The 26,718-nt window shown below is 38.8% G+C and overlaps 1 protein-coding gene across 7 annotated transcripts in view; it reads left to right on the top strand.

Annotated features, from left to right (window-relative positions):
- TCTN3 (tectonic family member 3) overlaps positions 1–25,427 on the top strand; it is a 29,990-nt gene extending 4,563 nt beyond the window's left edge. Inside the window, exons 4-14 of one of the 7 annotated variants that reach the window (XM_009459003.5) lie at positions 1,723–1,850; positions 2,087–2,195; positions 2,283–2,398; positions 2,912–2,947; positions 3,806–3,886; positions 4,819–4,944; positions 5,815–5,922; positions 6,264–6,343; positions 6,640–6,793; positions 8,843–8,980; positions 24,530–25,427. In XM_009459003.5, coding sequence (XP_009457278.5) covers positions 1,723–1,850; positions 2,087–2,195; positions 2,283–2,398; positions 2,912–2,947; positions 3,806–3,886; positions 4,819–4,944; positions 5,815–5,922; positions 6,264–6,343; positions 6,640–6,793; positions 8,843–8,980; positions 24,530–24,763 — 1,310 coding nt within the window. In that variant the 3' untranslated portion in view covers positions 24,764–25,427. Of the gene's footprint in view, positions 1–1,722; positions 1,851–2,086; positions 2,196–2,282; positions 2,399–2,911; positions 2,948–3,805; positions 3,887–4,818; positions 4,945–5,814; positions 5,923–6,248; positions 6,344–6,639; positions 6,794–8,842; positions 8,981–10,610; positions 11,727–24,529 lie in introns of those variants that run through there. The other 6 variants (XM_009459002.5, XM_054660385.2, XM_054660386.2 and 3 more) reach the window with 6 other exon arrangements.
- The last annotated feature ends 1,291 nt before the right edge of the window (positions 25,428–26,718 follow it).

Below are 26,718 nucleotides of genomic sequence, written 5' to 3'. Positions count from 1 at the left end.
TCAGGGTATGAGTTCCGAAGGAAATGTTTAAATACCTCTTGGAAGCGTTAGGGTTTGAAGATTTCAGATCAGAGGTGGAAAGTGGCCCACAGAACAGCAGCATCAACATCACCTGTTTCAGAGCAATGCTTTTCAAATTCTAATATGCATACACATTACCTGGAGATCTTGTTAACATGAAGATGTTGACTGAGGTCTGCGGAGTGGCCTGAGAGTCTACATTTCTGAGAAGCTCCCAGGTGATGCTGGAGCTACTAATGTGTGTACCCCACTTTGAATAAGAAGGATCTAGGAGATGTGTGGAGAGTGAGTAGTCTGAAAGGCCCCAGAATTGAGAGCCCCATTCATGCTGACTTTTCAGCAAGCTGAAAAGTCAGGTAATTAAGATGTTATCCATTATCATAGAGGGTAAAGGTCAGGTTCATTTAACGTGGAATCCTCATTTGCTTTCAATGATGCAGGTATTGTAACCTCTTTTACTCTGTACAAATAACCATTACTTATATGAAGAATGAAACTGGCAAGGGGCATGTTTCCCTATGTTCTTTTTTCAATTTAGCAGACTTGGAGTAGTAAAGCAGACAGAGTGTTGTCAATCACCTGCCATCCTCTGGGCAGGGGACAGCATCACAGCCCTTTTCCTACATCTCTCTACTGGTTCTGAAGTGCCATAAAGAGATGACTGCAGGAGTTTCGGTAGATTTATACATTGCTATCATAGAAATTAGAGAATTCTTCCAGAAAATACCCTTTTGAAGTATCTAAAATCTTGAATGGAGGAATTATAAGGCTTAAGGAATAAAATGCAACAAATCTCTAAACTTGAGAGATGGCAACATTGTTAGGACTCGTCAGTTGTTGTTAGGACTTGTCAGTTGAAGTGTAGAGGAAACAGGAAGGTTTGGAAAGGACAGATCAAATAATTGTCATAATTGTCTCTAATTGTCCCATGTTCCTATGGAAATAGTGCGATTCTGTTAGAGACTCATCTGGTATGGGGCAGACATGAGCATTATCGAGCTTCCTATTTTCTTTTTTTTTTTTTTTTGACAGAGTTTCGCTCTTCTTGCCCAGGCTGGAGTGCAGTGGTGCGACCTCGGCTCACTGCAACCTCTGCCTCCCAGGTTCAAGCGATTCTTCTGCCTTAGCCTCCCGAGTAGCTGGGATTACAGGCGCCTGCCACCATGTCCGGCTAATTTTTTGTATTTTTAGTAGAGATGGGGTTTCAGTATGTTGGCCAGGCTGGTCTCGAACTCCTGACCTCAGGTGATCCACCTGCCTCGGCCTTCCAAAGTGCTGGGATTATAGGCCTGAGCCACCACGCCTGGCTGACCTTCCTATTTTCATTACAAATTGCTGATCATACACATTCTTGACCATCAATGACTTGAAACTGACTGGCATTCATGACCATACTCTTATCTCAGATCTTCATATTAAAACAATAATTCAGTTAGTAGATTGTGAATAAATTAAGAAGTGATGGAAATCAGAATTGTTATTTCTGGAGATGGAGTATTGATTGGGAGCCTTCTGGGGAAATATTCTGTAACTTGATCTGGGTAGTGGTAATACAAGTATATAAATTTGTAAAAATTCTTTGAGTTTACACTTAAGATTTGCACCCTGTATATTATGCTTCAATAAAAATATTTTTTAAAATTAGTTACTTGGCATGTTTTTCTTTTATCTAAACGCTTTTTCTTTTAAAAAACATTTTAGCAAACTTAAACTATTTCCAGAAGCTTCAAAAGGTCAATGCAACCAACTTCCAGGCCCTGGCTGCAGAGTTTGGAGGCGAATCATTCACTTCAACATTCCAAACTCAATCACCACCATCTTTTTACAGGGTGAGCCTGGGGAAGGGGATGGGATTGTTTGGTTTGGTTTTTACTCTCATAGCAGACAGCTGACAAGGTAACTTTGCAGCACTACCCTGCAGCTAGCTAAACCATTGTCAGCTCTTTGGAGGGCAGTACTGTCCACGTAATCATGCCCTTGAGTTAACCTTGTTTCTACTCTTTCTTTTCTGTTGTAGTTTAGTCCAGTCTCACTGTGAACAAAGTTTCTTTTATATTTTATTCAGGCTGGGGACCCCATTCTTACTTACTTCCCCAAGTGGTCTGTAATAAACTTGCTGAGACAACCTGCAGGAGTTGGAGCTGGGGGACTCTGTGCTGAAAGCAATCCTGCAGGTGAATCCAGAGCAAAAGTACCAACCTTTTCATTCAATTTAAAACAGGCTTTCTCATTTACCACTCTCTTAATTATCTGTGTTTAAGGTTTCCTAGAGAGTAAAAGTACAACTTGCACTCGTTTTTTCAAGAACCTGGCTAGTAGCTGTACCTTGGATTCAGCCCTCAATGCTGCCTCTTACTATAACTTCACAGTCTTAAAGGTAGGTGTCCTTTCTCTCCCTACACTGTCACTACTATGAAGTTGAAGGGAACATGCTTCTCACTGTTGTGGGTTATGGAAAGAGCATTGAATAAAAGTCAGAATCCCCAGGAGCCACGTAAAAGACAGAGGGCCTGGAAACCACATCTGAAGACAAATGAAATAATTGGGGATATATATGCAGGATAAGAGATCATCACCCTTCTCACTAATGGGATTGGCTTGCGAGGGTGGAAGGGGGAAAACACCCATCTCACCAAACTTCTTGCTTTTGCTATTCAGTAGAGCCCTGTCAGAGTAAATAGGCATCACAGTCTGTCACCCTCCTGCCTGGCTCCACTTCCTGGCATTTTAGTGTAAAGAAGAGTCAGGTGGAATAGAGGAAGTGAATCATTCTAATATATTGACTCCCCTGCCCGCCAAACCAAAGCCTATTGGTAGTAATATGAAACCACAAGCTCCTGGTGATTTTTGGTAAGGTATATGCACATTCATGTCCCTGCTGTTCTCCTAGGTTCCAAGAGGCATGACTGATCCACAGAATATGGAGGTATGATGCTGTTGTACCAGGAAAAAAGAAAAAGAATATTTGGCTCCTCTGCATCTGAGGCAATTTTAGTCTAAGTTGTACTGTTGAAAGATAAATGTAAGCGTGATGTAGCAAACAATTAAGTAGGGATCTAAAACGGTGCCTTTGCAAGTACGTCCTATACAGTTAATAGCCTCGTATGAAACCAGGATCCATAAGGTGTTAGATAAGTTTGTAAACATTGGGTTAAATAAACTATATTTAGGGTGGGCTTCTTAATTTTTTTGAGAGACAGGGTCTTGCTCTGTCACCCAGGCTGAAGTGCAGTGGCACGGTCACAGTTCACTGCAGCCTAAACCTCCTGGGCTCAACTAATCCTTCTACCTCAGCCTCCCAAGTAGCTGGGACTATAGACGTGTGCCACCATGCCCAGCTAATTTTTTAATATTTTGTAGAGATGGGGATCTTGCTGTGTTGTCCAGGCTGGTCTTGAACTCCTGACCTCAAGCAATTCTCCTGACTTGGCTTCCCAAAGTATTGGGATTATAGGCGTGAGCCATCTCACCCCTCCTGGAGTCTTTAATTTGCTAGAGGGCCTTATTAATCTCTAAGGGGAATACTGAATATAGTATTTCTAACAATTATTTGACTATGGAACCCTTGTTTTATATTTAATAGAACTAGTGTTCTGAGAAATAAGTTTTGAGAAGTGCTCGTTTAGAAAGACTTGAATTTAAGTTGTTGGCTGGCAGTGGAAGAAGAGAGAGAGAGGGTGGTCAAGGGGAAGGAAAAATACTCATCTTAGCATGATATCTATTAATAGATACAAGACAAAATACCGCCTTCAGTTTTAGTTAATTTGCTTCTTTTCGTTGCTAGTTCCAGGTTCCTGTAATACTTACCTCACAGGCTAATGCTCCTCTGTTGGCTGGAAACACTTGTCAGAATGTAGTTTCTCAGGTAGGGATACTGACCTCAGATTCTGGACTGATGTGTGTTGATCAACACTGCCAGAGGTGCCTCATCTTCCATTAAGTATCAGACTGACCCAACTGAATTTTGTTTGCATTCTCTAACAATGTTGGGAATGCAAACTTGTTGTATTGGTAGATTCTTGGTTGCAATCCTTGGTAAAAGTAGCATATTGTGAATTTCAACAATTCCCAACAAGTTTGAAATTAAACTTGTCAATAATTGAGCCCATTATCCTCCCTACCACATTTCAGTTATTTCCATCACCACCATCCTCCAGTATTTCAGGTCCAGGACATTAAAATTATTTCTGACACCTCTTCCGTTGCCCACTTGCAGTCTGTTACTGATTCATACTGACTGACCTCATTTTATTCTCTTGACACAGTATCATCTGAAACTCTGAAGTAGAATAATCAACTTCTATTCCTCTGTTCTCTAAACAATCTAACCTTAAAAAGTAAGAATTATCTTAAAGCATCTTCTTAAAGACTATGCTCAGAAATTTAAGGTTACTTTCAATTGCCTGCAACTTGTATCCCCAGCAATGATCTTTATTAATTCTCAAACATTGTGAGAGCCAAGTAAACCAGATTTCTGTTCCATGCTCACCTCTGCCTGTTTCTACTTGCCCTCCTCTGTCCGTAATCAACTTATTTTTCTTCCCTTTCAATTCCTACCAAAAACTCACCTACCCGTGAACCCTTTTTAAAGAGCTCTATCCAGTTTCTTTTTCATATACAAATATAATATGAAATCATCTTTATCTTTCATAGTATTTGTGTTTGGCATTTTTAACATTACTGTTTCAGTCTGCCTCATTTAGTTATAATAACACCCTTGAAGACAGAAAATCTTCTGTCCTAAACATATTCGGCCCAATAACTACTTTTTATTAATTGATTCTTTTTGCATTTCAGGTCACCTATGAGATGGAGACCAATGGGACTTTTGGAATCCAGAAGGTTTCTGTCAGTTTGGGACAAACCAACCTGACTGTTGAGCCAGGCGCTTCCTTACAGCAACACTTCATCCTTCGCTTCAGGGTTAGGGCCCTTCTCTTATAGGGGATTTAGAGGGGAAGAAATATTGGGTTAGAAATAATTTCTTTGCTTCTGTAATACATGTGAAATAGAATAAGAATATGAAGGCCTAGTTCAGTCTGTCAATTGAGGCCTCAACATTTAATATTCCATAATTTTACTACAAGTTGTGGTTATTCTACAAGTGTTTACTCATTAAAATTTTCTCCAATTCTCTATCTGGCCCCCAACAAAGCAGGACTTCAATCTAAAATCAAAACTTTTTTTATAGTCATTTTGAATCATAAATTCAGCCAACACCTACAAAAATTCTTTAACTAGCTGTTCTCATATTTCTGGGCAGTCAGCATTTTACTCATTTCCCACTTAATCTGAGTGTTCACTCTTAATCACTGCCATTTGGCTTTCTGCTACTTCTTTCCTCTTTTTGAACCCAGCATAGATTTTCTCAACTCTACCCTCAGGTGATCAACCAACTGCTGTGTCTCTCAGAGCTCATCTCTGGAACATCTATAGTTAATTAAAATATATATATTTTTAATTACATTTAAATTTTTCAGATTTTAACCAGGCTGTGTTATTATTGCTAAATTGCTAGTAATTTTTAAGGGATCCTTAGTAGATTATTGGTTGTAATCCTTGGTAAAAGTAGCGTATTATGAATTTCAATATTCAGATCATGAAGGATTTATTTTAGTAAATTTAAAAAAGTGAAAGAAGCAAAATGCTACACTGTGGAAAGAAGCCAGATTGTTCAGTGTAGCTCACTTATTGCATTTCCTTGCCTTAAGGAAGGGTACGGTGAAGCCAAGCAGTGGGAGGTGGGAAAGTATGCTTATCTCCATAATTGACTTCTCTTCCCTCTTTCTGCAGGCTTTTCAACAGAGCACAGCTGCTTCTCTCACCAGTCCTAGAAGTGGGAATCCTGGCTATATAGTTGGGAAGCCACTCTTGGCTCTGACTGATGATATAAGTTACTCAGTATCCTTTTTAGAGCTGGGTGGCCTGTTGCAGCCTAATGAGAAAAGCTGCAAAGGCTTTCAAACTTATGTTAGACTAGCCAAAGGTGAGGAATTTTTTGTTCATTATAATGAGGTACTTATATACTAATATATGGTTAATCATTTTTGGAATCTAGTTGTCTCTCTGTGGTTTTCTGAGGAAAAAAATCACAAATTTGTGACTCGAACATTATGATAGTAATACAAAATAAATAGCATTAAAGGAGAATGAGAACATAAATTTTGCAATGCTGCCTCCTTTTTTTTTCTGTTATGATGTCCTTGATCATCACTTTTCCACCTTGGATGACCCTCTTACAGAGCCAGGGTAATGGAAGTTGCTCTGTTAAAAGACATGAAGTGCAGTTTGGAGTGAATGCAATATCTGGATGCAAGCTCAGGTAGTTCTTTGCTTCCGCATCATTTCCTGCAATTTCGGGAATATGTAGGGAATATGTTGATATGGTAACTTTTATATTTTTAATGACAATTCAGAAAATGCTAGTCAGGAATAGTCTTTTAGTCTAAATAGTGTTGATATTGCTAAGAGTTTTCTGGCAATCGTTAATACCTACTAAGGATTATACCCTCTGGTCTATTTTATATTATTTCCAATGTTTGGTTTAACATACCGTACTAATATAGGTATATTATTATGTTAGCATTGGACTGCAGCCTCCATGGTGTTTAATTATAGGTTGAAGAAGGCAGACTGCAGCCACTTGCAGCAGGAGATTTATCAGACTCTTCATGGAAGGCCCAGACCAGAGTATGTTGCCATCTTTGGTAATGCTGACCCAGCCCAGAAAGGAGGGTGGACCAGGATCCTCAACAGGCACTGCAGCATTTCAGTAAGGAGAGAAATATACTTTCTGATGAAGACTCATTTTTACCCCTTTGTAAATCTTGGATAGTAAGTTTAAAACCAGCCTTGTCTCCATAGATAATGCATTTGTCATAGAAGGAAGAGTATAAGAAATCATGCCCACTTGAAGCCTTTTTTTTTTTTGAGATGGAGTCTCGCTGTGTTGCCCTGGCTCGAGTGTGGTGGCATGATCTCGGTTCACTGCAACCTCCACCCCCTGGGTTCAAGGGATTCTCCTGCCTCACTCAGCCTCCCGAGTAGCTGGGACTGCAGGCACCCGCCACCACACCTGGCTAATTTTTGTATTTTTAGTAGAGATGAGGTTTCACTATATTGACCAGGCTGGTCTTGAACTCCTGACCTTGTGATCCGCCTGCCTCGGCCTCCCAAAGTGCTGGGATTACAGGCATGAGCCACCGCACCTGGCCTTTTTTTTTTTTTTCTAAGTCAAGATCTTGACCTCTTACCTAGGCTGGAGTGCAGTGGCACGATCATGGCTCATTGCATTCTCAACCTTCTGGGCCCAAGCTATCCTCCCACCTCAGCCCCTCGAGTAGCTGGGACCACAGGCACATGCCAGCATGCCTAGATAATTTTTTGATTTTTTTGTAGAGACAAGGTCTCAGTATGTTGTCCAGATGGTCTCAAACTCCTGGGCTCAAGTGATCCTCCTGCCTTGGCCTCCCAAAGTGCTGGGATTACAGGCATAAGCCACTGTTCCCAGCCTGAAGTAGTTATTTCAGGTTAGGTTTAAAATACCTAATGTATTTTCCTTACTTAGAAAAAAATTTGAAGGCAGATAATCTACAGATTTCTGTTGTTCAAAAATCTCATATATTTCAAATATTTTATATTCTTGAATATTTGGTCAGCACAGAGTTTCATGAGGTTAAAATTGTGCTCTTTCTATTGTAATTATAAAAATTTACATTTTTACAATTATTTACATGAAAATGCATTATCTGGTTAAAAATCAAAACCATATAGAATGATATGCCTTTCTGCATTTTGCAATTAATCCTCCTGGAGTACTGCATTAGGTATACCATATTTCTATTCTAGAAACTTTCGAGGCTCTCTGATGGCTTCCAGACTACTTGGATGCACTTCATAATCTAACCCTTAGGTATCATCTTCTTTGACTTTACACTGCTCCTGTATTCAAATCCTTTACTTTAGCCACATGATCTGCTCAAGCCAGTGGCTACTAAGCAGCTCACACATAGGAGATACTCAGTAACTGTTATTTAAATTAATCAAGGAAGCCAGGTGCCATGGCTCACACCTGTAATCCCAGCACTTTGGAAGGCCGAGGCGGGCAGATCACTTGAGGTCAGGAGTTTGAGACCAGACTGACCAACATGGTGAAACTCTGTCTCTACTAAAAATACAAAAATTAGCCAGGCGTAGTGGTGGGCATCTGTAATCCCAGCTACTGGGGAGGCTGAGGCAGGAGAATCGCTTGAGTCCAGGAGGCGGAGGTTGCAGTGAACTGAAATCACACCACTGTACTCCAGCCTGGGCAACAGAGCGAGACTCCATCTCAAAAAAAAAAAGATCAGAGGTCGGGTGTGGTGGGTCTCGCCTGTAATCCCAGCACTTTGGGAGGCCGAGGCAGGCAAATCACAAGGTCAGGAGTTCAAGACCAGCCTGGCCAACATGGTGAAACCCTGTCTGTACTAAAAATACAAAAATAAAAATTAGGTGTGGTGGGCGCCTGTAATCCCAGCTACTTGAGAGGCTGAGGCAGGAGAAACACTTGAACCTGGGAGGCAAAGGTTGCAGTGAGCCGAGATCGTGCCCCTGCACTCCAGCCTGGGTGACAGTGCGAGACTTCGTCTCAAAAAAAAAAAAAAAAAAAAAAAAGATCAGGAATAATAACATAGTCTTATTGTGAACTTTTGTGTTCTTCCACTAAGCTACATTGCCTTCCTTATTACTGAAAAATGCTTAAGAAACAATGGCTTAGTACTTGGTGATTGACTATAGGCAACCATCAGGCAATTCAAGCAGATGCTTCTTTACCCTTCTGCAGGCTATAAACTGTACTTCCTGCTGTCTCATACCAGTTTCCCTGGAGATCCAGGTATTGTGGGCATATGTAGGTCTCCTGTCCAACCCGCAAGCTCATGTATCAGGAGTTCGATTCCTATACCAGTGCCAGTCCATACAGGTAAGTCATGGCTCATAAAGGATCACTAAACCTTGCAAAGCCTAGATTGTCTTATCAGTCATTTGTTAACCAAATAATTTTTTACCTTCCAAGAGCTAATTTATATTAGCAACCAATGTTTGTTTAAAGTGAGCTGACATAATTTGTCAAGTCTATTCACCCTGCCTGATTACTGAAATTAACATGATGTCATGAATACCGCTTATATCCTTTTTTAAAAAAAACTGACCCCAGATTATAGTACAGGTTAATTTCTTTTCAGTAATCCTACCATTATTACTATTCTGATTGATTCAACCACAGAAAACACCTTCCATAATTGTTCAATCTGTCAGCCACACAGTTATATGTGAGTCCCTGAGCCTGTTGATTGTGATTAAAGTTACCGCTGTGACTAGTTTATAGTTACCAGCTCTTGGTTGTATCTCCTCCATTAAATGAACACTTTTAATCTGTAGCAAACATATACCTATTGTTTATTATGCACCTTAGGAGAGCTTTAGCATCTGCCTTGGTGTTTAAACCAATCTTTAGCTATAGAAGTTTAAAAACATGGTATTTTCATTTTACTTAGAAATAACTAGGTCCTAGTGAAATTATTCACATATAAACTGGCATGCCAATTTAGTAACTTATAATGAAAATCAAACAGATTTAAATTCTTACCTGTTGCACTGTACTTACATCCCAGAAATAAAGTAAACTTGAGACTACATTTAGGTCAGAAGTAAAATACCTTTGGGTCTCCCTCACAACAGGGTTGGGCAAGTTATTTCTCTTTGCCTAGAAATGGGGTCAACACTCAGGTTACCAGAAACTGTATTAATGAGAACATTCAATTATATTTTTTAGTTACTGTGTTGTTTGGAAAGATACCCACAGGACTGTTCACTGTGTATTTCCACATCTCTGGTTCCTTTAGGCATTGAAGTCACTCAGTGCCTTTTTTTTGTCTGGGTATTTTAACTGATAGCTTTTTCTAGTATTTAGCAAAAGTTAGCTTTTCAGGTTAGTTTGTCCCCTCTACAAAACCACACTACAGTCATTCACTTTAACTGGCCTAAGTGGGCGAGAGTTGAGAATTTTAGCTGTGCTTCATTCATACATAATTGAAGAAACATTACCTGTTCCAATTATTAAGTAAAAATTAATTGTTTGAATGTATTAAGATGTGGTATGATATACACAAAACCACGTTCCTTTACTAAGTGTGATTTGAGGGATTTGCAAAGGTAATTTTGTGTAAAAATTTTCACTTTATGGGCTAACCAGCTCATCCCCATGAAAGACGCTATGCTCCTATAAAAGTATAAGGAGTTACGAAATGATACTTATATCTTATAGTGCTTACAATAAGCTTATAATAAAACATCTTAAAAGTATCATTTCATACTTATATGAAACTTATATCATAAAAGTTTATCAAATGCAAGCATTTCCTTCTATAATAAATTTTTTTTACTTCTTCAATCTTGAATGCAAATTTTCTCCAGAAGTCAGATAAACATACTCACTTTTTCTTTATGCATTTATGATTATTTGTCCTTAACTTGAAATCACTTCTCTGTCCACACAGGCTTTTGTCTAGGACATCTTGTGAAATTTTTTTTTTTTTTTTTTTTTGAGACAGTGTTTCACTCTTGTTTCCCAGCCTGGAGTACAGTGGCGTGATCTCGGCTCACTGCAACCTTCGCCTCCCAGGTTCAAGTGATTCTCCTGCCTCAGCCTTCCGAGTAGCTGGGACTACAGGCACCTGCAACCACGCCCAGCTAATTTTTTGTATTTTTAGTAAAGATGGAGTTTCACCATGTTGGCCAGGCTAGTCTCGAACTCCTGACCTCAGGTGATGCACCCGCCTCAACCTCCCAAAGTGCTGGGATTACAGGCGTGAGCCACCACGCCCAGCCTCTTGTGAAATTTTTTTCTCAGAATAGCAATAGCTTATCCAAAGAAAGCTAGTGTACATCTTCGAAAGCTTTTAAAATAAAAAAGAGGAGGAGTTACACTTGCAGAATGTATATCTTCTGGGATGCTTCCTCCTACTCCACTGGACACCGTTTGAAAGTTTGTAGTTTATAATATTCTTACCTAGGCTGTGTTGGTCAGCTTAGAATATCTAAGTGATAGGATAAAACTAAAGCTGAGTGGCAAACTGCCAGTCTATATACTGCATTTAGTCTATAGACTTGTTTTGTTTGGCCCACAAAGCATTTTATTATTTAAGTTTATGCCAACATTTAAGAATCAAGAATTTGCCCAGACATTCAGATTTCTGACTTTAATTGAAAATCTGACAGTATAAACCCTATTATATTCCTGCATGGCATAAAATCTTCAGTTGCTGAATGGTGATATCCACTTTTAGAAAGAGTACTCTACCCTGTTCTGCATTCATACAACCTAAGCCAACCCACCCTTCACCATCCCACTTCTCTTTCAGGTTATCTGCTTAGGCTGGTAGGCATTTGTGTTTATAAACCTTGAACTCAAGCTGCTAGATGGTCAGTTGCATTGTGAACTGAACTATCTGAATGATTTTTCATTGTAAATGTATAGCTATAGAAACACTTTAAATTCCTCTTTCTATAAAAAGTGAAGTAGCAAAATTTTTGGACCATTCCCAAGGACAAACAATAAAATAGAGGGAAAATACAGCAAAAAAACAAAAAACAAAAAACAAAAAACTGTGTAGACTTCACTATCTTCTTGTATGATTATTATAATATATAAACATTTATTGAACATTTACTGTGTGACCGATAGTAGTGGTATTTTCAATCAGTGTTTTTTGTAAGTGTTGAATTCTCACAACAAACCCATGAGGTAAACAGCATTTGTTTATATGGTATTCTGCCACTTACAATTTTATACTATTTAGGGTTCTAAAGGGATCTTTAAATTTGAGAATTAATAAAACACATCATATGTCATGTCTACATATAAACCCTTTAAATTAAAAAATATATCTCTAGGAAGAAACAACTAGTTTTAAGGAATATGCAGTATCAATTGAAACCAAAACAATAAGTGAATTTAAAAGACAATGTAGCATCACAGGACCATGGCTCTAAACCTTTCTAAAATTATAATATTTAATTTGTGTTTATCACCAAGTGAATCATCTACTCTTTAGATTATCTAGGAGATCCATTGTCTGCAGTTTATATGGTAAGCATGGGCTTTGAGTCAGACAGACCTATAAATCAAGTTATTTTACTTCTCTAAATCTGTTTTCTCTTCTATAAAATGGAAATTAATAATACTCATTGGGTTGTACAGATTAAGTGAGATCATTAAAGTAGAACAGCACAGTTCCTGGTACGTAGTATATATTCAGTAAATATTACTCTTGATATCATTATTATCAATTTTATCATCATTAACTTTTTTGGTTCCAAGCTTCTATAGAAGTAGCGTATCAAGAAGTTTTGAGGCAAAACAGAAAAGAGAAAAGTAGGTATTAAAGCAATGTTTTTCAACCTTTGTTGACTATCACCCATGGTAAGAAAATATATTTTATATCATGACCGAGTTTGCAACACACATGTACATAAAATAGACACAAAAGTTTTATGAAACAATGCCCTTACTATACCCAGTGCACCCACAATTTGTGATTTTCAGTATCACAACAGAAAATGTGATATTTTCTGGCCGGGCGCGGTGACTCACACCTGTAATCCTAGCACTTTGGGAGGCCAAGGTGGGCAGATCCCTTAAGTTCAGGAGTTCGAGACCAAGTCTGGCCAACATGGTGAAACCCTGTCTCTACTAAAAATACAAAAATTACCTGGAAATTACTCAAACCTGTGAGACGGAGGTTGCAGTGAGCAAAGATCCTGCCACTGCACTCCAGCCTGGGCGACAGAGCAAGACTTTTTCTCAAAAAAAAAAAAAAGATATTTTCTATTCTGGTTTATTCTGGTTTGTTTTTGTATTTTAAATGCTAGACAAAACCCACTAGTGGGTCACAATTTGCAATTTGAAAAACACTTTCAGAGGATACATCTCTGACTATATTTCATAACATTGTTTTATTTAATAAGCATCTTTTATTTATTATAATTGAAAGTTGGCTATGTTTTATACCACAGTCAAATAACATATGCTAGAAAAATTGCCAATCTAGCTGTCTGTCTTAGTGGTTCTGAATCTTATGGACCCCACTGAGAGAATCTATTTAACACTATTGACTTATTAGAAGAATGCAGACATGCAACATTCCTTATATTGTTCCAGGGATTATTGATTTTTCGAAGCCAGGCTAAGAACCTCTGCCACAATCTTGTAATTAAGCAGGCAGCATACTAGGAAAGATAAGGAACAATAATTAAGAGTAATTCAACATTAGATTTTAGAAATAATTGCTACAGTAGAAAGGGCTAGGAAGTGACAGGATTAGTAAAAAGGGATTCTCTTTCTCCTTTTTGTTAATGTCTTGGAGAATACTAACTGACTTCTCTTTCAATAAGGGACAGTTGCAGCACCACCAGTAGACTTAATAACTATGACTCAGTAGTTTCTGTCACTGAAATCTTCCTTTCACAAGGATCAATCAACCACTATTTGCTTTTATCTCTTAATGAACTATTAGACTATAGAAGTACTTTGCCTCCTTCTGTGGTTTCCTAATAGCTAGCATTGAAGAAACTGACCTAGTTCATTCAGCTGGGGTTTATTTTTTAATTATTTTATTACCTTTTTTTTAAAAGAACTTTTCAAAGTTTGCTTAATGTTTCCTATGTTAAAATATATAACCGGCCAGGCATGGTGGCTCACACCTGTAATCCCAGCACTTTGGAAGCCGAGACAGATGGATCACTTAAGGTCAGGAGTTTGAGACCGGTCTGGCCAAAACGGCAAAACCCTGTCTCTATTGAAAATACAAAAATTAGCCGGGCATGGTGGCACACGCGTGTAATCCCAGCTACTCTGGAGGCTGAGACAGGAGAATTGCTTGAACCCGAGAGGCGGAGGTTGCAGTGAGCCGAGATCGCGCCACTGAACTCCAACCTGGGTAACAGAGCAAGACCCTGTTTCAAATAAAATAAAACATATAACCACTTGAAATCTCTCCCTGATACATGACATTTAACCACCTTTATCCTGTAACATATTCATTCTCAATGACTCCTTTGAAAATTTGGATAACTTCATTGACATCTTTAAAATAAGTTAGGGAATTTAAAGATTTTCAGTAGCTTCTCTCTCAAATATGTTTATCCCTAAGGAAAAAAAAATGGAGATATTTAAAGAAAAATTACCTTTACATGGACATTTACAACACACTTTATTTATTTATTTATTCATTCATTCATTCATTCTAGAGATGGGGTCTCGCTCTGTCACTCTGGCTGGAGTGGCAATATGCTTTATTAAAGTCTAACATTCATAATAGAAATCACCATATCTGATTGTGTTAAATTAAAAGAGACTTGTAGATATAACATACAGATACAGTTTATGTTTTTGGATAGGAGTCTGATTTGGACAAAGAAATGTAAAGCACCTTTTGGGATAGTTAAGGAAACTTGAATATGGACTATATTTTAGATAGGAAAAAAATGTTGTTGACATGAAAAGGTAGACACTATTTTTTTAAAAGTAGATTACAAAACAGCCTATACAGTATGATCTCGTGGTTAAAAATATATATATGGATATCCGTGTGTATAGATAAAATATAGATATTAATAATGGTATTCTTAGCGGTAGAAATATGGTTTTATTATTTTTATTTATATTCTTTAACTTTATTATTTACTGCTTTTGTAAAATTAAACTTAAAGTCACTAGGAAACTCTAAAAATAACTAGATGTTATTTAAAAATGAATTTATTCAGTTTCATTTACAATACCATGGAAAAATTACTTAGGAACAATTTAGCAAAAAGATGCAAGACCTCTTCACTATAAAACATTACTGAGATAAAGGAGATCTAAATAAATGGTTCATGAAGAGGACTTAACATTAAGATTTCTATCCTCAAATGGATCTACAGATTTAATGCAGACCCAATAAAATCCTAGAAGGTATTTTTGTAGAAATTGATGAACTGATTCTAAAATTTAAATGGAAATGCTAAGGGCTTAGAATAGCCAAAACAATTTTGAAAAAGAACAAAGTTGGAGGACTTACAGTACTTGATTTAAAGACTTACTCTAAATCTCAGACAGAGTGGTACTCTAGTATAAAGATAGACAGACCAATGGGACAGAAGAGAGTTCAAAAATAGGTTCATAAATCACATCAATTCAATGGGAAAAATTTTAAAAAGTATTTATCTATTTACTTCTTAGAGACAGGGTCTTAAATTGTGTTACAGCCCAAGCTGGAGTGAAGTGGTGCCATCATAGTTCACTGCAGCCTCGAATTCCTAGGCTCAAGTGATCCTCCTGCCTCAGCCTCCCGAGGTAGCTAGGACTACAGGCACATGCCACCATGCCCAACTATTTAATATTTTGTTGAGATGAAGTCTCACTATGTTGCCCAGGATGGTCTCAAACTCCTGGTCTCAAGTGTTCCTCCAACCTTAGCCTCTCAAAGTTCTGGGATTACAGGCATGAGCCACCTGCCCTGAAAAAAAAAGTTTCTTTTTTTTTAACAATTGGTGCTGCTGAAATCTCAGAATTCACTATTAAAGAGCTCATCCCTGTAACCAAAAACCATCTGTACCTCAAAAACTATTGAAATTTTTTAAAAGTTGGTGCTGGAACAACTGGATGAATCTGGAACTACTGGGTAAACATATGGGGGACAAATGAACTCTAACTTGTATCTCAGTCCATACATAGAGTACTTATGTCTGGATCATAGACCAATACATAAAATCCAGAATTATAAAGCTTCTAAAAGAAACATAAGAGACTGTAAGTTTGAAGAAAGCAAAGATTTCTTAGACAAGAAACAAAAAAATCATTGACCATAAACTTTAAAATTGATAAATTGGACTTTAGCAAAATTAAAAATCTCTGCTCACCAAAAGATACCATTATGAAAATGAGAAAACAGGCTAGTTTGGGAGAAAAAGTTTCTCAATAGTTTATCTGACAAAAGACTCATATCTAGAATATAAAAAGACCTTTTACAAATAAACAATACAATGACAAACTAAAAATGGGCAAAAGATTTGAACAGATACTTCAGCCTGGTGCAGTGGCTCACACCTGTAATCCCAGCACTTTGAGAAGCTGAGATGAGCGGATCACTTGAGGTCAAGAGTTTGACACCAGCCTGGCCAACATGGTGAAACTCCATCTCTACTAAAAACACAAAAATTTGCTGGGCATGGCGACGCATGCCTGTAGTCCCAACTACTTCAGAGGCTGAGGCACGAGAATTGCTTGAACCTGGGAGGCAGAGATTGCAGTGATCCGAGATCATGCCACTGCGCTCCAGCCCGGGCGACAGAGCAAGACTCCATCTTAAAAAAAAAAAAAAAAAAAAAAAAAAAAGATTTGAACAGATACTTCACAAATGGAGATAAACAATTGATCATTAAACATAGGTATTCAACATCATTAATCATTAGAGATATGCAAATTAAAACCGTGCGCTACTACTTCATGCTCACAAGAATGGCTAAAACAAAAAAGACTGACAATCATGTTCCAAGAATGTAGAACAACTGGAATTCTCATACATTGCTAGTAGATATGAAAATTGGTCTAAACTTTTACAAATGCATCTTCCTTATGAATCCGCAATTTTACTCCTAGGTGTTTACCCAAGAGACATTAAAACATATGCCCCAAAAAAGGCTTGTGCAAGGAAGTTTATAACAGCCCTATTCATAATCACTCAAAACTGGAAACAACCCGAATATCCATCTTGAGGAGAATGGGCAAATTATGATATATTCGCACAATGGAATACTACTTAGCAGTAAAACAGAATGAATTACTGATGCACAAAACAACATAGATGAACGTCAGAAACATTTATCTTTAGTGAAAGAAGCCAGACACACACACACACACACACACACACACACAATAATAATAATTAATTTTTAATGATGAAAGTCAGAAAGTGGTTACTTCTGGGAAAGGGACAGAGAATAGACTGGAAAGGGACACGAAGGAGCTCTGAAATGATGGACATACTCCAGACCTTGCTTTGGGTATTGGCTATAAAGCATATATAATTGGCAAAACTCATTGAACTAAATATTTAAAATGTATATATTTTATTGTTTATAAATTATACCTCAACAAAAATATTAAAACCAAACAAAAAAACATTTAAAAAAAATGAGAGGCCAGGCACAGTGGCTCACGCCTGTAATCCCAGCACTTTGGGAGACCAAGGTGGGCGGATCACCTGAGATTGGGAGTTTGAGATCAGCCTGACCAACATGGTGAAACCGTGTCTCTACTAAAAAAAAAATACAAAAAATTAGCTGGGCGAGGTGGCACACGCCTGAGTCTGTAATATATGTGTCTGATAAAGTTCTTATATATGCAAAATAAGGAACTCTTACAGCTCATTAATGAGTTAGACACTTGTATCAAAGATGAATTTGTTCTAGTTGATAGTCTGAATGCAGCTACAAAAACACACCTAAAAGTTAGTATCCACAATTTTTTCTTTAATAGTTTTTATTTGTACTGATTTTACGTAGGGTATTAACATATAATGGTTTAAAAATCGTGATCATACAGATGTAATGTATAGGGTGTACTTCTTATTACCAAAGCCTAATGTAACCTAATCCAAGCTCTTCATGTTGTTACAAAGTAAATCTTATTTTGGGACAAAGGATTTTATTGTACTGTAAATTGAATTGAAGCAAATAACCCCCCAAACTTTACAAAGTGTTAAAACAAAATTGCTGGTGGTAATTTCTTAAGTAAACATCATGAAATATAGCTTAAAGTAGAAATAAATTAAGTCAACCATACATAACAGAACTGGACCCACAGTAAATGAAGTGTGCTGACTGGGCTATGTATCTTCTGTCTGTCTTGATAAAAGAAATGAGGTGACCAGATTTTGAGGGAGTTATTTTTCCCCAGTGCTCTTCCTGTTGCACACACTAAATAAACAGTGAATTCTCTAATTTTGCCTATCTATAACTTTTAAAACACAAATGGAAAAATTTAGACTTGAGAATCAAAATAAAACACACTGAATATACTCAAAGAATCTTGTTCTTCATGTGATACTAAAACTCAAATTCTAAAATGGGTCAATAGGCTGGTGCAGTGGTGCACACCTGTAATCTCAGCACTTTGGCAGGCTGAGGTGGGAGGATCACTTGAGTCTAGGAATTCGAGACCAGCCCAGGCAACATAGTGAGACCCCATCTCTACAAAACATCAAAAAATTAGCTGGGCATGGTGGCATGCACCTGTATTCCTAGCTACTCAGGAGGCTGAGGTGGGAGGATTGCTTGATTCTAAGAGGTCGAGGGTGCAGTGAGCCGTGTTTGTACCACTGCACTCCAGCTTGGGTGACAGAGTGAGACCCTGTTTCAAAAAATAAAATAGGCCAGGCGTGATGGCTCATACTTGTAATTCCAGCATTTTGGGAGGCGGAGGCGGATGGATTGCCTGAGTCCAGGAATTTGAGACCAGCCTGGGTAACATGGCAAAACACCATCTCTACTAAAAAAAAAAAAAAAAAAAAAATTAGATGTGCAAGGTGGCACACGCCTGAGCCTCAGCTACTTGGGAGGCTGAGGTGGGAGAATCACCTGAGCCAGAAGAGGTCAAGGCTGCAGTGAGCCAAGATTGTACCACTGCACTCCAGCCTGGGCAATCAGAGTGAGACCCTGTCTTAATAAATAAATAAAAATAAAATAAAGTAGGTCAATAACATTTGGTATTATCTGGTTACCTAGTAAGTGCAATGTAAGCTCCTTTTAATTGGAGTATCTACTAGGCTGCATTTACTCCAAACTTCCATACAATTATGGAGGCAATTTTAAAAATAAATGCAGAATAAACATTTCATTTGAAACATTTGTTAATAAATACATGAATTAATTAAGCACAACCATTAAGATCCTAATTACCATGTGATGGGAAGGAAAAAGGGTCAAATAGATCTGTAACTGCTAACTCTTAAATAGCTGTGACATACTTTCTACTTTGTGATTTATTAATCTCTTATTATGTTAGTTCCCTACCTCCAAAAGAAATCTCCACTCATTTGTTTAAAAAAAAAAAAATCTTTATTGAGTGCTTACTCTGTGCCAAGTACTATGCCTGGAACTAGTTATAGAGAGGTGAAGCAGATAGACATCATCCATGGAAGGTCTGAGACACCCCTGAGGTGAACAGTTCTAATCTGTGTAGAAATTCGCCAGCAGATACTGAAGGCCTGAACTTGGGTGGGAGTTTGGAGGGCTTTGAGAAGTGACAGAATTCAGATTTAGAGATGCCACAGGTAAGACTTGGCTATGTAGATGTGGAGGTTGAGGGGGAAGGAGTCAAGGATCCATGTGTTATTTTGATAAATTCATACACTATGTGATGATCAAATCGGTATTTAGGATACCCATCACCTTGAACATTTGTCATTTCTTTGTGGTTGGGAACATTTAAAATCTGCTCTTCTAGCTATTTTGAAATACACAATATATTGTTATTAATACAGTCGCCCTACTATGCTGTTGAACACTTAGTTATCCTTGACTTACCTGTTTCACAGATAATGTATTGACTTTCTATTTTTGTAGGTCGGTTATTTTCCTCCTACCCCCCCCACTACTCTGCCAGTGTATTTGCATCAAATTATTAAATCAGTATTCAATGTTTCATCATGATGTTTATGTAAATATGCATGCTGCGGCAAGTGTTCAATTTTTGTGGAACTTTTTATTTTTCTGAAATTAATAATTACCTATTTCACTCTTAGTTTTCTTTGAGCTAATAGCTAAGGCTTCTCACACTCTTCAACAGCTCTGTAAAATTTCTGTCAATGCAGTTTTTCAAACAGTTGAACTTGCCATATTATCTATCAGTTCCACATTTTCCTGCATATTTTCTTCATGGAGACCTCCATAACCCCATAACCTGATGTAGTGTGGACTAGTTGCTGCCCTGCAGTGGTCGTGGGACTTTCTTGTACTGCCATCTAGGGAATTATTCTTACTTGTCTTAGATTCACTGTTTACTGGACACTACTTCGTCCTTTTTCTTGGTTTATTCTCTTGTATTTATGGAGCTTAGAGTCTAATAATTTGGGGGGGGGGAAGATGCATGTAAAGTATTTTTTTTCTTTAGTTCACATTGTCTGAAAATATCTTTATTCAATCTTCATCATCCATCATCATTATGCTTAAATGATCATTTGGTTAGAACATTCTAAATTGAAAATTATTTTCACTCACAATTTTGAAGGCATTCTTTCATTGTCTTCTAGTTTCCAATATTGCTGTTCAGAAGCCATTTTAGGATCTTTTTATTCTTAACAGTCTGAAGTTTTCAAAAGTTTATGCCTTGAGTAGATCTTTTCTTCATTCATTATACCAAATTTTTTACTCTGAAACTCAGTTCTGAGAATTTTCTATTATTATTACATGATTAACAATTTCCTTCCCACTCTTTTCTCTGATATCTCTTTTTTTTTTTTTTTGGCACTCCTATTAATCTGTTCGGGTGTCGCTAGATTGAATCTCTATTTCTTTTTCTTTTCTCTCGTTGTCTATCTCCTTATCTTTTTGTTCTTCCTAAAAAAGATTCTCAACTTTATCTTTTAACTTTTTTACTGAATTTTTTATTTTGGCCATCAGATTTTTAATACCTAAGGTCTGTCTTATTCTGTTTCTTTTCATAATATCTTTTTTCATGTATCTCTGAAGATACTAACAACTTTGCATCTTCATCTTTCATTGTCTGTGTTTCCTCAGAGTTGTTTATTCTGTTCATTTGGTACAGTTTTTCTCTTTATTGTGAGAAACTTTCCGCATGTTTGTCAATCTTCAACTCTCAATCCAAAATAAGAGTAAGCTGTTAAGCTGACTGAAAGCTCTGTGATTGTGGGTGACACTGACTGACTTGTGGCCTTCACTGTGGAGCAGTTAGTATCTTTATGTCTTTGCTGGAACTGTTAATTTTTTCCAGAGAAAACTCTCTAGTCTCCTGACTGAAGGGTATGGGTGTAAAACCATCTTCATCTAAAATGAAGTAAGCATTTTAGAGCTAAATTAGAGAAGGGATAATTCCCCATTTTTCATTCCATGCCTCACTCTGTCCTTCTTTATGCCCAATGTCCCGGAGTCCAGAATTTCTCTGGCTTAAGTGGTTTAGTCTCTTGTTGAGGGGGAGAAGGAATAGTTGCCTGATTGCATTGAAGGGATATCATTCAGTAATGATTTTCCATCTGCCCCTCATCCCTTCCTCTGTTACCTCCTGTCACTGAGTCTTTAGAGTTCCACAGAGAAAATCTGCTTGTGTCTAGTCTCTGAAAACTTTCAGGTTTGGCCTTCTTTCTCTCTGTTAAACCTTGCTGCCATCTGCTTTCTGTTTTTGCATATTATGATGTCTCCCCATTCCAGTGAACATGGAGTTTTTGTATCTGTTTCTTGTTGGATTGGAGTGGTTTTAAGATATAGAGGGAGAAGACATGTCTTTATGCTGCTGTCTTCAAATCTAGTAGTAGCTCTTAATGAGCACATATTCTGGGTGACTCTGAAAGAACAACTCAGTTCGAACAATTTTTGTCATGTGGGGTTTCTCAGCCACTGAAACACCACTAGAAAGATATTAATATATATACTTGAGCAGACACTGGCCTAAAGTTTGCCTTCTTGGGTTAATAGTTATATTAGACTTCAATTCTGGGTATGGGATGACCTCAAGGATACAGAAATTCCCTGATTTGGGAGTTTGAGGAGGCTAATGTTACTCTTTTTCCCTGCCTAAGTTTGAAACCAATTAAAAGGAGTCAGATAAAGATAATCAAATATCAGTTTTATTACTAATTAATGCTAGGTGGATATGATTTGGGTGTATAGCAGTGTTCAATACGACACTCTTCCATCATGAGACCACTATCCCAATTCCAACCACAGCTCCTTTGGGAATTCTCCTGGGACTGCTAGTGGGCAGTTTCAAATCTGCCCCCCTCCTAAAAGCTCTGAAATAACTTAGAATAACACATTGATTCAATCAACTTCTAGACGACACTGACCCATAGCTGAAAAATCATTCCCTATTCTGTTTCCCATCCCAAAGTATTTCTCACCATTTCAGCCAGTATAGGTCACCAGGCATTTTGCAGTGAGTTTACATAACAATATTAACATGCTTCAATAATGTCAGCTATAAAGATTTGCTCCAAAAATTGAATATATGTCCTCTCCCCATTATAAAATTCCTGAAGGAAAACTAAAGTCCTAGTAGTAAATCCTTTTGTAAGTTTAAGTCAAAAGAAAGTTTATTATTTATCCATAGGTAATATGTTCTTATCCATTTTCTTTCTCTGATTAGTCTCAGCCAGTCTTCGATGCCTGGCTGGAGTTAGGAATCCCTCGGCAGCTTCAGCCCAGGCTGGCCATCCTTGTAATGTATGTGGTTCTTTCAGTGCCTCAGAAGTTATATTTATCCTATGCCAAGTCCCTCATGAGCCTCACTATGTTAAAAAAAAAAAAAAAAAAAAAGGCTGGGCGTGGTGGCTCACACCTGTAATCTCAGCACTTTGGGAGGCCGAGGCGGGCAGATCACTAGGTCAGGAGATCGAGACCATCCTGGCTGGACACTGTGAAATCCTGTCTCTACCAAAAATACAAAAAATTAGCCAGGTGTGATGGTGGGCACATGTAGTCCCAGCTACTCGGGAGGCTGAGGCAGGAGAATGGCGTGAACCTGGGAGGCAGAGCTTGCAGTGAGCCGAGATCGCGCCACTGCACTCCAGCCTGGGCGACAGAGCAAGACTCCATCTCAAAAAAAAAAAAACTACAGAATTAATTTGAATGCAAGATTAGCACAGGACTGACTCAATACCCATTTAAAAACAAACTTTAGGAAGCTGAGGCAGGAGGATCACTTGAGGCCAGGTGTTTGAGATCAGCCTGGGCAACATAGCAAGATTAACATGGAAATTTTCCTAGGACTATAAACAGCTATTTTGTTAAACTTGAAGATTTTCTTCATTCACCCTCCTTCATTCTGATGCACATATTATGCATCAGAGAGGGCAGTTTCAAATAAGCCCTCCTAAAGGCTCTGAAATGAGTTAGAATAGCACATTTATTAAATCAACTTATAGACAACACTAACAACTGCCTCTACAAAAAAATATAATAATAAAAATTAGCCAGGCCGGGCGCAGTGGCTCACACCTGTAATCCCAGCACTTTGGGAGGCTGAACTGGGCAGATCACTCGAGGTCAGGAGTTCGAGACCAGCCCAGCCAACATGGTGAAACCCCGTCTCTACTAAAAATACAAAAAAATTAGCTAGGCATGGTGATGGGTGCCTGTAATCCCAGCTACTTGGGAGGCTGAGGCATGAGAATCACTTGAACCCAGGAGGCAGAGGTTGCAGTGAGCCAAGATTGTGTCACTGCACTTCAGCCTGGGTGACAGAGTGAGACTCCATCTCACACACACACACACAAAAAATTTAGCCAGGTGTGGTTGTGCACTCGTATAGTCTTAGCTACTCAGGAGGCTGAGGCAGGAGGATCACTTGAGCCCAGGAGGTCAAGGCTGCAGTGAGTGATGATTGCACCACTCCACTCCAGTCTGGGTGTCAGAGCAAGACCCGGTCTCTAAAAACAAACAATCAAGTGACAGTCCCTAGGAGAGTTATTCCAGGCAAAATTATGTTCCCAGAGCTTGGTACTTACTGTTGCCAAAGACCACAGCAAATGCATAATATGTTCATCAGAGTGAAGGAGGGTGAATGAAGAAAATCTTCAAGTTTAACAAAATAATTATTTACTGTCCAAAAATTATAATCAAAAGTTTGCTTGTTGAGCTGAGTCAAAACAAAGGGAATTCATTTTAGATAAACATGATTCCAGACATCATCAGGCTGCAGCCATATCTACCAAAGCTACATCTGTTAGGTCAGATACTTGAGTCAGTCTGACAAGATCCCTTCTTCTAGGAACATCTGTTTTATTTGGCATGAGTTGGTGGGTGGTGGAAGGATCCTTCCAACCCTGAGAGTCTGTGAGTGACCTTTCTTTCTGCCATTGGAGAAGGAATAGAATTGCTACTACTACTTTCACTTGTACATATGTACTGTTTCAGAGCCTGGAGCCTTCTGATAGAGTAGAGCTGCTAAGCACCTAAGAGCAGCAGTTTTGCCATGTGGCCTCTCTGATATCAGGCAGCTCCCCAGCTAGGGGAAGCTAGAGTCAGGGTTTAGGTAGGTGTAACTGTTCAGTTCTGCTATCATTGACTATTGCTAAGATATTCATTTCCTTGTGTCTCACTGAAAGAGAACTACATAGGACCAATATGAGATAAAGGTATATCTTGCTTAGAATAATTCATTTCTCTCTTCAGGGAAAGTAATAATAACAGCCAAGTTAGAGTGCTATATGAATGGGTACCAAGCACTGACCTGTCATTGACTTTCTTCCTGTAGGATTCTCAGCAAGTTACAGAAGTATCTTTGACAACTCTTGTGAACTTTGTGGACATTACCCAGAAGCCAGAGCCTCCAAGGGGCCAACCCAAAATGGACTGGAAATGGCCATTCGACTTCTTTCCCTTCAAAGTGGCATTCAGCAGAGGAGTATTCTCTCAAAAATGCTCAGTCTCTCCCATCCTTATCCTGTGCCTCTTACTACTTGGAGTTCTCAACCTAGAGACTACGTGAAGAAAAGAAAATAATCAGATTTCAGTTTTCCCTATGGGAAACTCTGAGGCAGCCACTTATCTTGGCTAAATAGATCCTCACCTGCTCATGACCAGAGAGCATTTAGGATAATAGAGGACCTAACTGAAGGAATCCTTGTATATGAAAGGAGTTATTTTAGAAAAGCAATAAAAGTATTTTATTCATCATGGCTCTCTGCTTTGGGCTCTGCAGGCCACCAGATACACGAGGCCCCTACTTCTCAAGCTGGGAAGGCCAAGAGCCTTCCTTCAGCCTTTCTGGTTATGTTACACCTAGCTGAATGTTTACAAGGTCTGGATCCATCAGCCCTCAGGCACAGTTGGGCCAAGCAAAAAGAGAGAAACACTTCTGCTGTCACCTTGAGTGAACTCAGGAATAGCTTCCCTCTGGACTGTAGAGGAGCTAACTGTTTGGAACAGAAAACTGCTGGCTGTTGATTTTGTCTGGTTCCTTTGCCAACATCTGGGCACACCCTTTGCCCAGACACGAGTGGGGAAAGCAGTTCTTTCTCCTCAGTTTCCAAAGTAAATGGGGAATCCCAGCTTTCTTTTCTACTAGCAAATGACCCTACCATTTATTTCTGCCTTTTTCTTCCGTTCATTGTGAGGAAAAATAAAACTGGTTGAGAGCTTTGTTGTACTAATTCCAGCAGCATGGTAGAAGGCAGCTGACCTGTGGTCTGCCTCCTGATTATGCTTCTATGTTTGTGAGGTTTGGGGAAAAAAAGTCCGGGTAGAGTGGCTCATTCCTGTAATCCCAGCACTTTGGGAGGCTGAGGCAAGAGGATTGCTTGAGGTCAGGAGTTCGAGACCAGCCTGAGCAATGTAGCAAGACTCCACCTCTACAAAAAATGAAAAGCTGGCCGGGCACAGTGGCTCACGCCTGTAATCCCAGCACTTTGGGAGGTCAAGGTGGATGGATCATGAGGTCAGGAGTTCAACACCAGCCTGGCCAACATGGTGAAACCCCATCTCTAATAAAAATACAAAAATTAGCCAGGCATGGTGGTGGGTGCCTGTAATCCCAGCTACTCAGGAAGCTGAGGCAGGAGAATCGCTTGAACCAGGGAGGCGGAGGTTGCAGTGAGCCAAGATTGTGCCATTGCACTCCAGCTTGGGCAACAAGAGCGAAACTCCGTCTAAAAAAAAGAAAAGCTTAGCCAGGCATGGTGGCACACACTTTTGGTCCCAGCTACTCAGGAAGCTGAGGTGGGAGGATCACTTGAGCCCAGGGAGTCAAGGCTGCAGGAAGCCATGATCATGCCACTGTACTCCAGCCTGGGCAACAGAGCAAGACTGTCTCAAAAAAAGGGTGGGGGGTATGCAGGGAGGGATGAAACTTTCATAAATATACCATAGCATTTAAATCAGGGGACTTGGATTCTTTTTCTTGGAGATATACTCTGAAGACCCCAGTTTTGTGACTGACATTAGTGAGTTCAGCATAAAATTATTTTTTTTAGCACCAGGCAGTGGCAGCTTACAAAGGGCCTTGCCTGCCCTGCCAATTCAGAGATTCTGGCTTGCAGAGAAAACAAGGTAATGTCCTATTATTCTTGGGCGGGTAGGAATTGGTTGGGAACTATGATAGAAAACATTAAAAGGTTTAGCCCTGGAGCAGAATTATGCTAGCCTTGTAATTAAGGCAAATTTTTGGTGGACGACATCAAATCTACTTGTTTTAAACTTTAAATCCATTTTACAAAGAATTGAATCTAAAGAATAGAATGTACTAGAACAACTTCAGTGAAACTCTGAAATGTGGAATTGTAAAGTGCAGCTCCTCAGTGACCCAACAACTCAGTGGGGGAAGATTGACGTAACACAGGAGACTACATTTGTTCAGAAAAGCAAACAATCAGTGTGGCCTAGACTAGTGAGGGGCAAGTTTGGAACTAACATGGCAGGATGTAGAGGATTGGGAGAGTGAGTGGG

This window comes from Pan troglodytes, chromosome 8 (genome assembly GCF_028858775.2).
Source record: "Pan troglodytes isolate AG18354 chromosome 8, NHGRI_mPanTro3-v2.0_pri, whole genome shotgun sequence".
NCBI classification, from domain to species: domain Eukaryota; kingdom Metazoa; phylum Chordata; class Mammalia; order Primates; family Hominidae; genus Pan; species Pan troglodytes.
The sequence above is the reverse complement of the archived record's forward strand: the minus strand, read 5'-3'. Positions and strand labels throughout refer to the sequence as shown.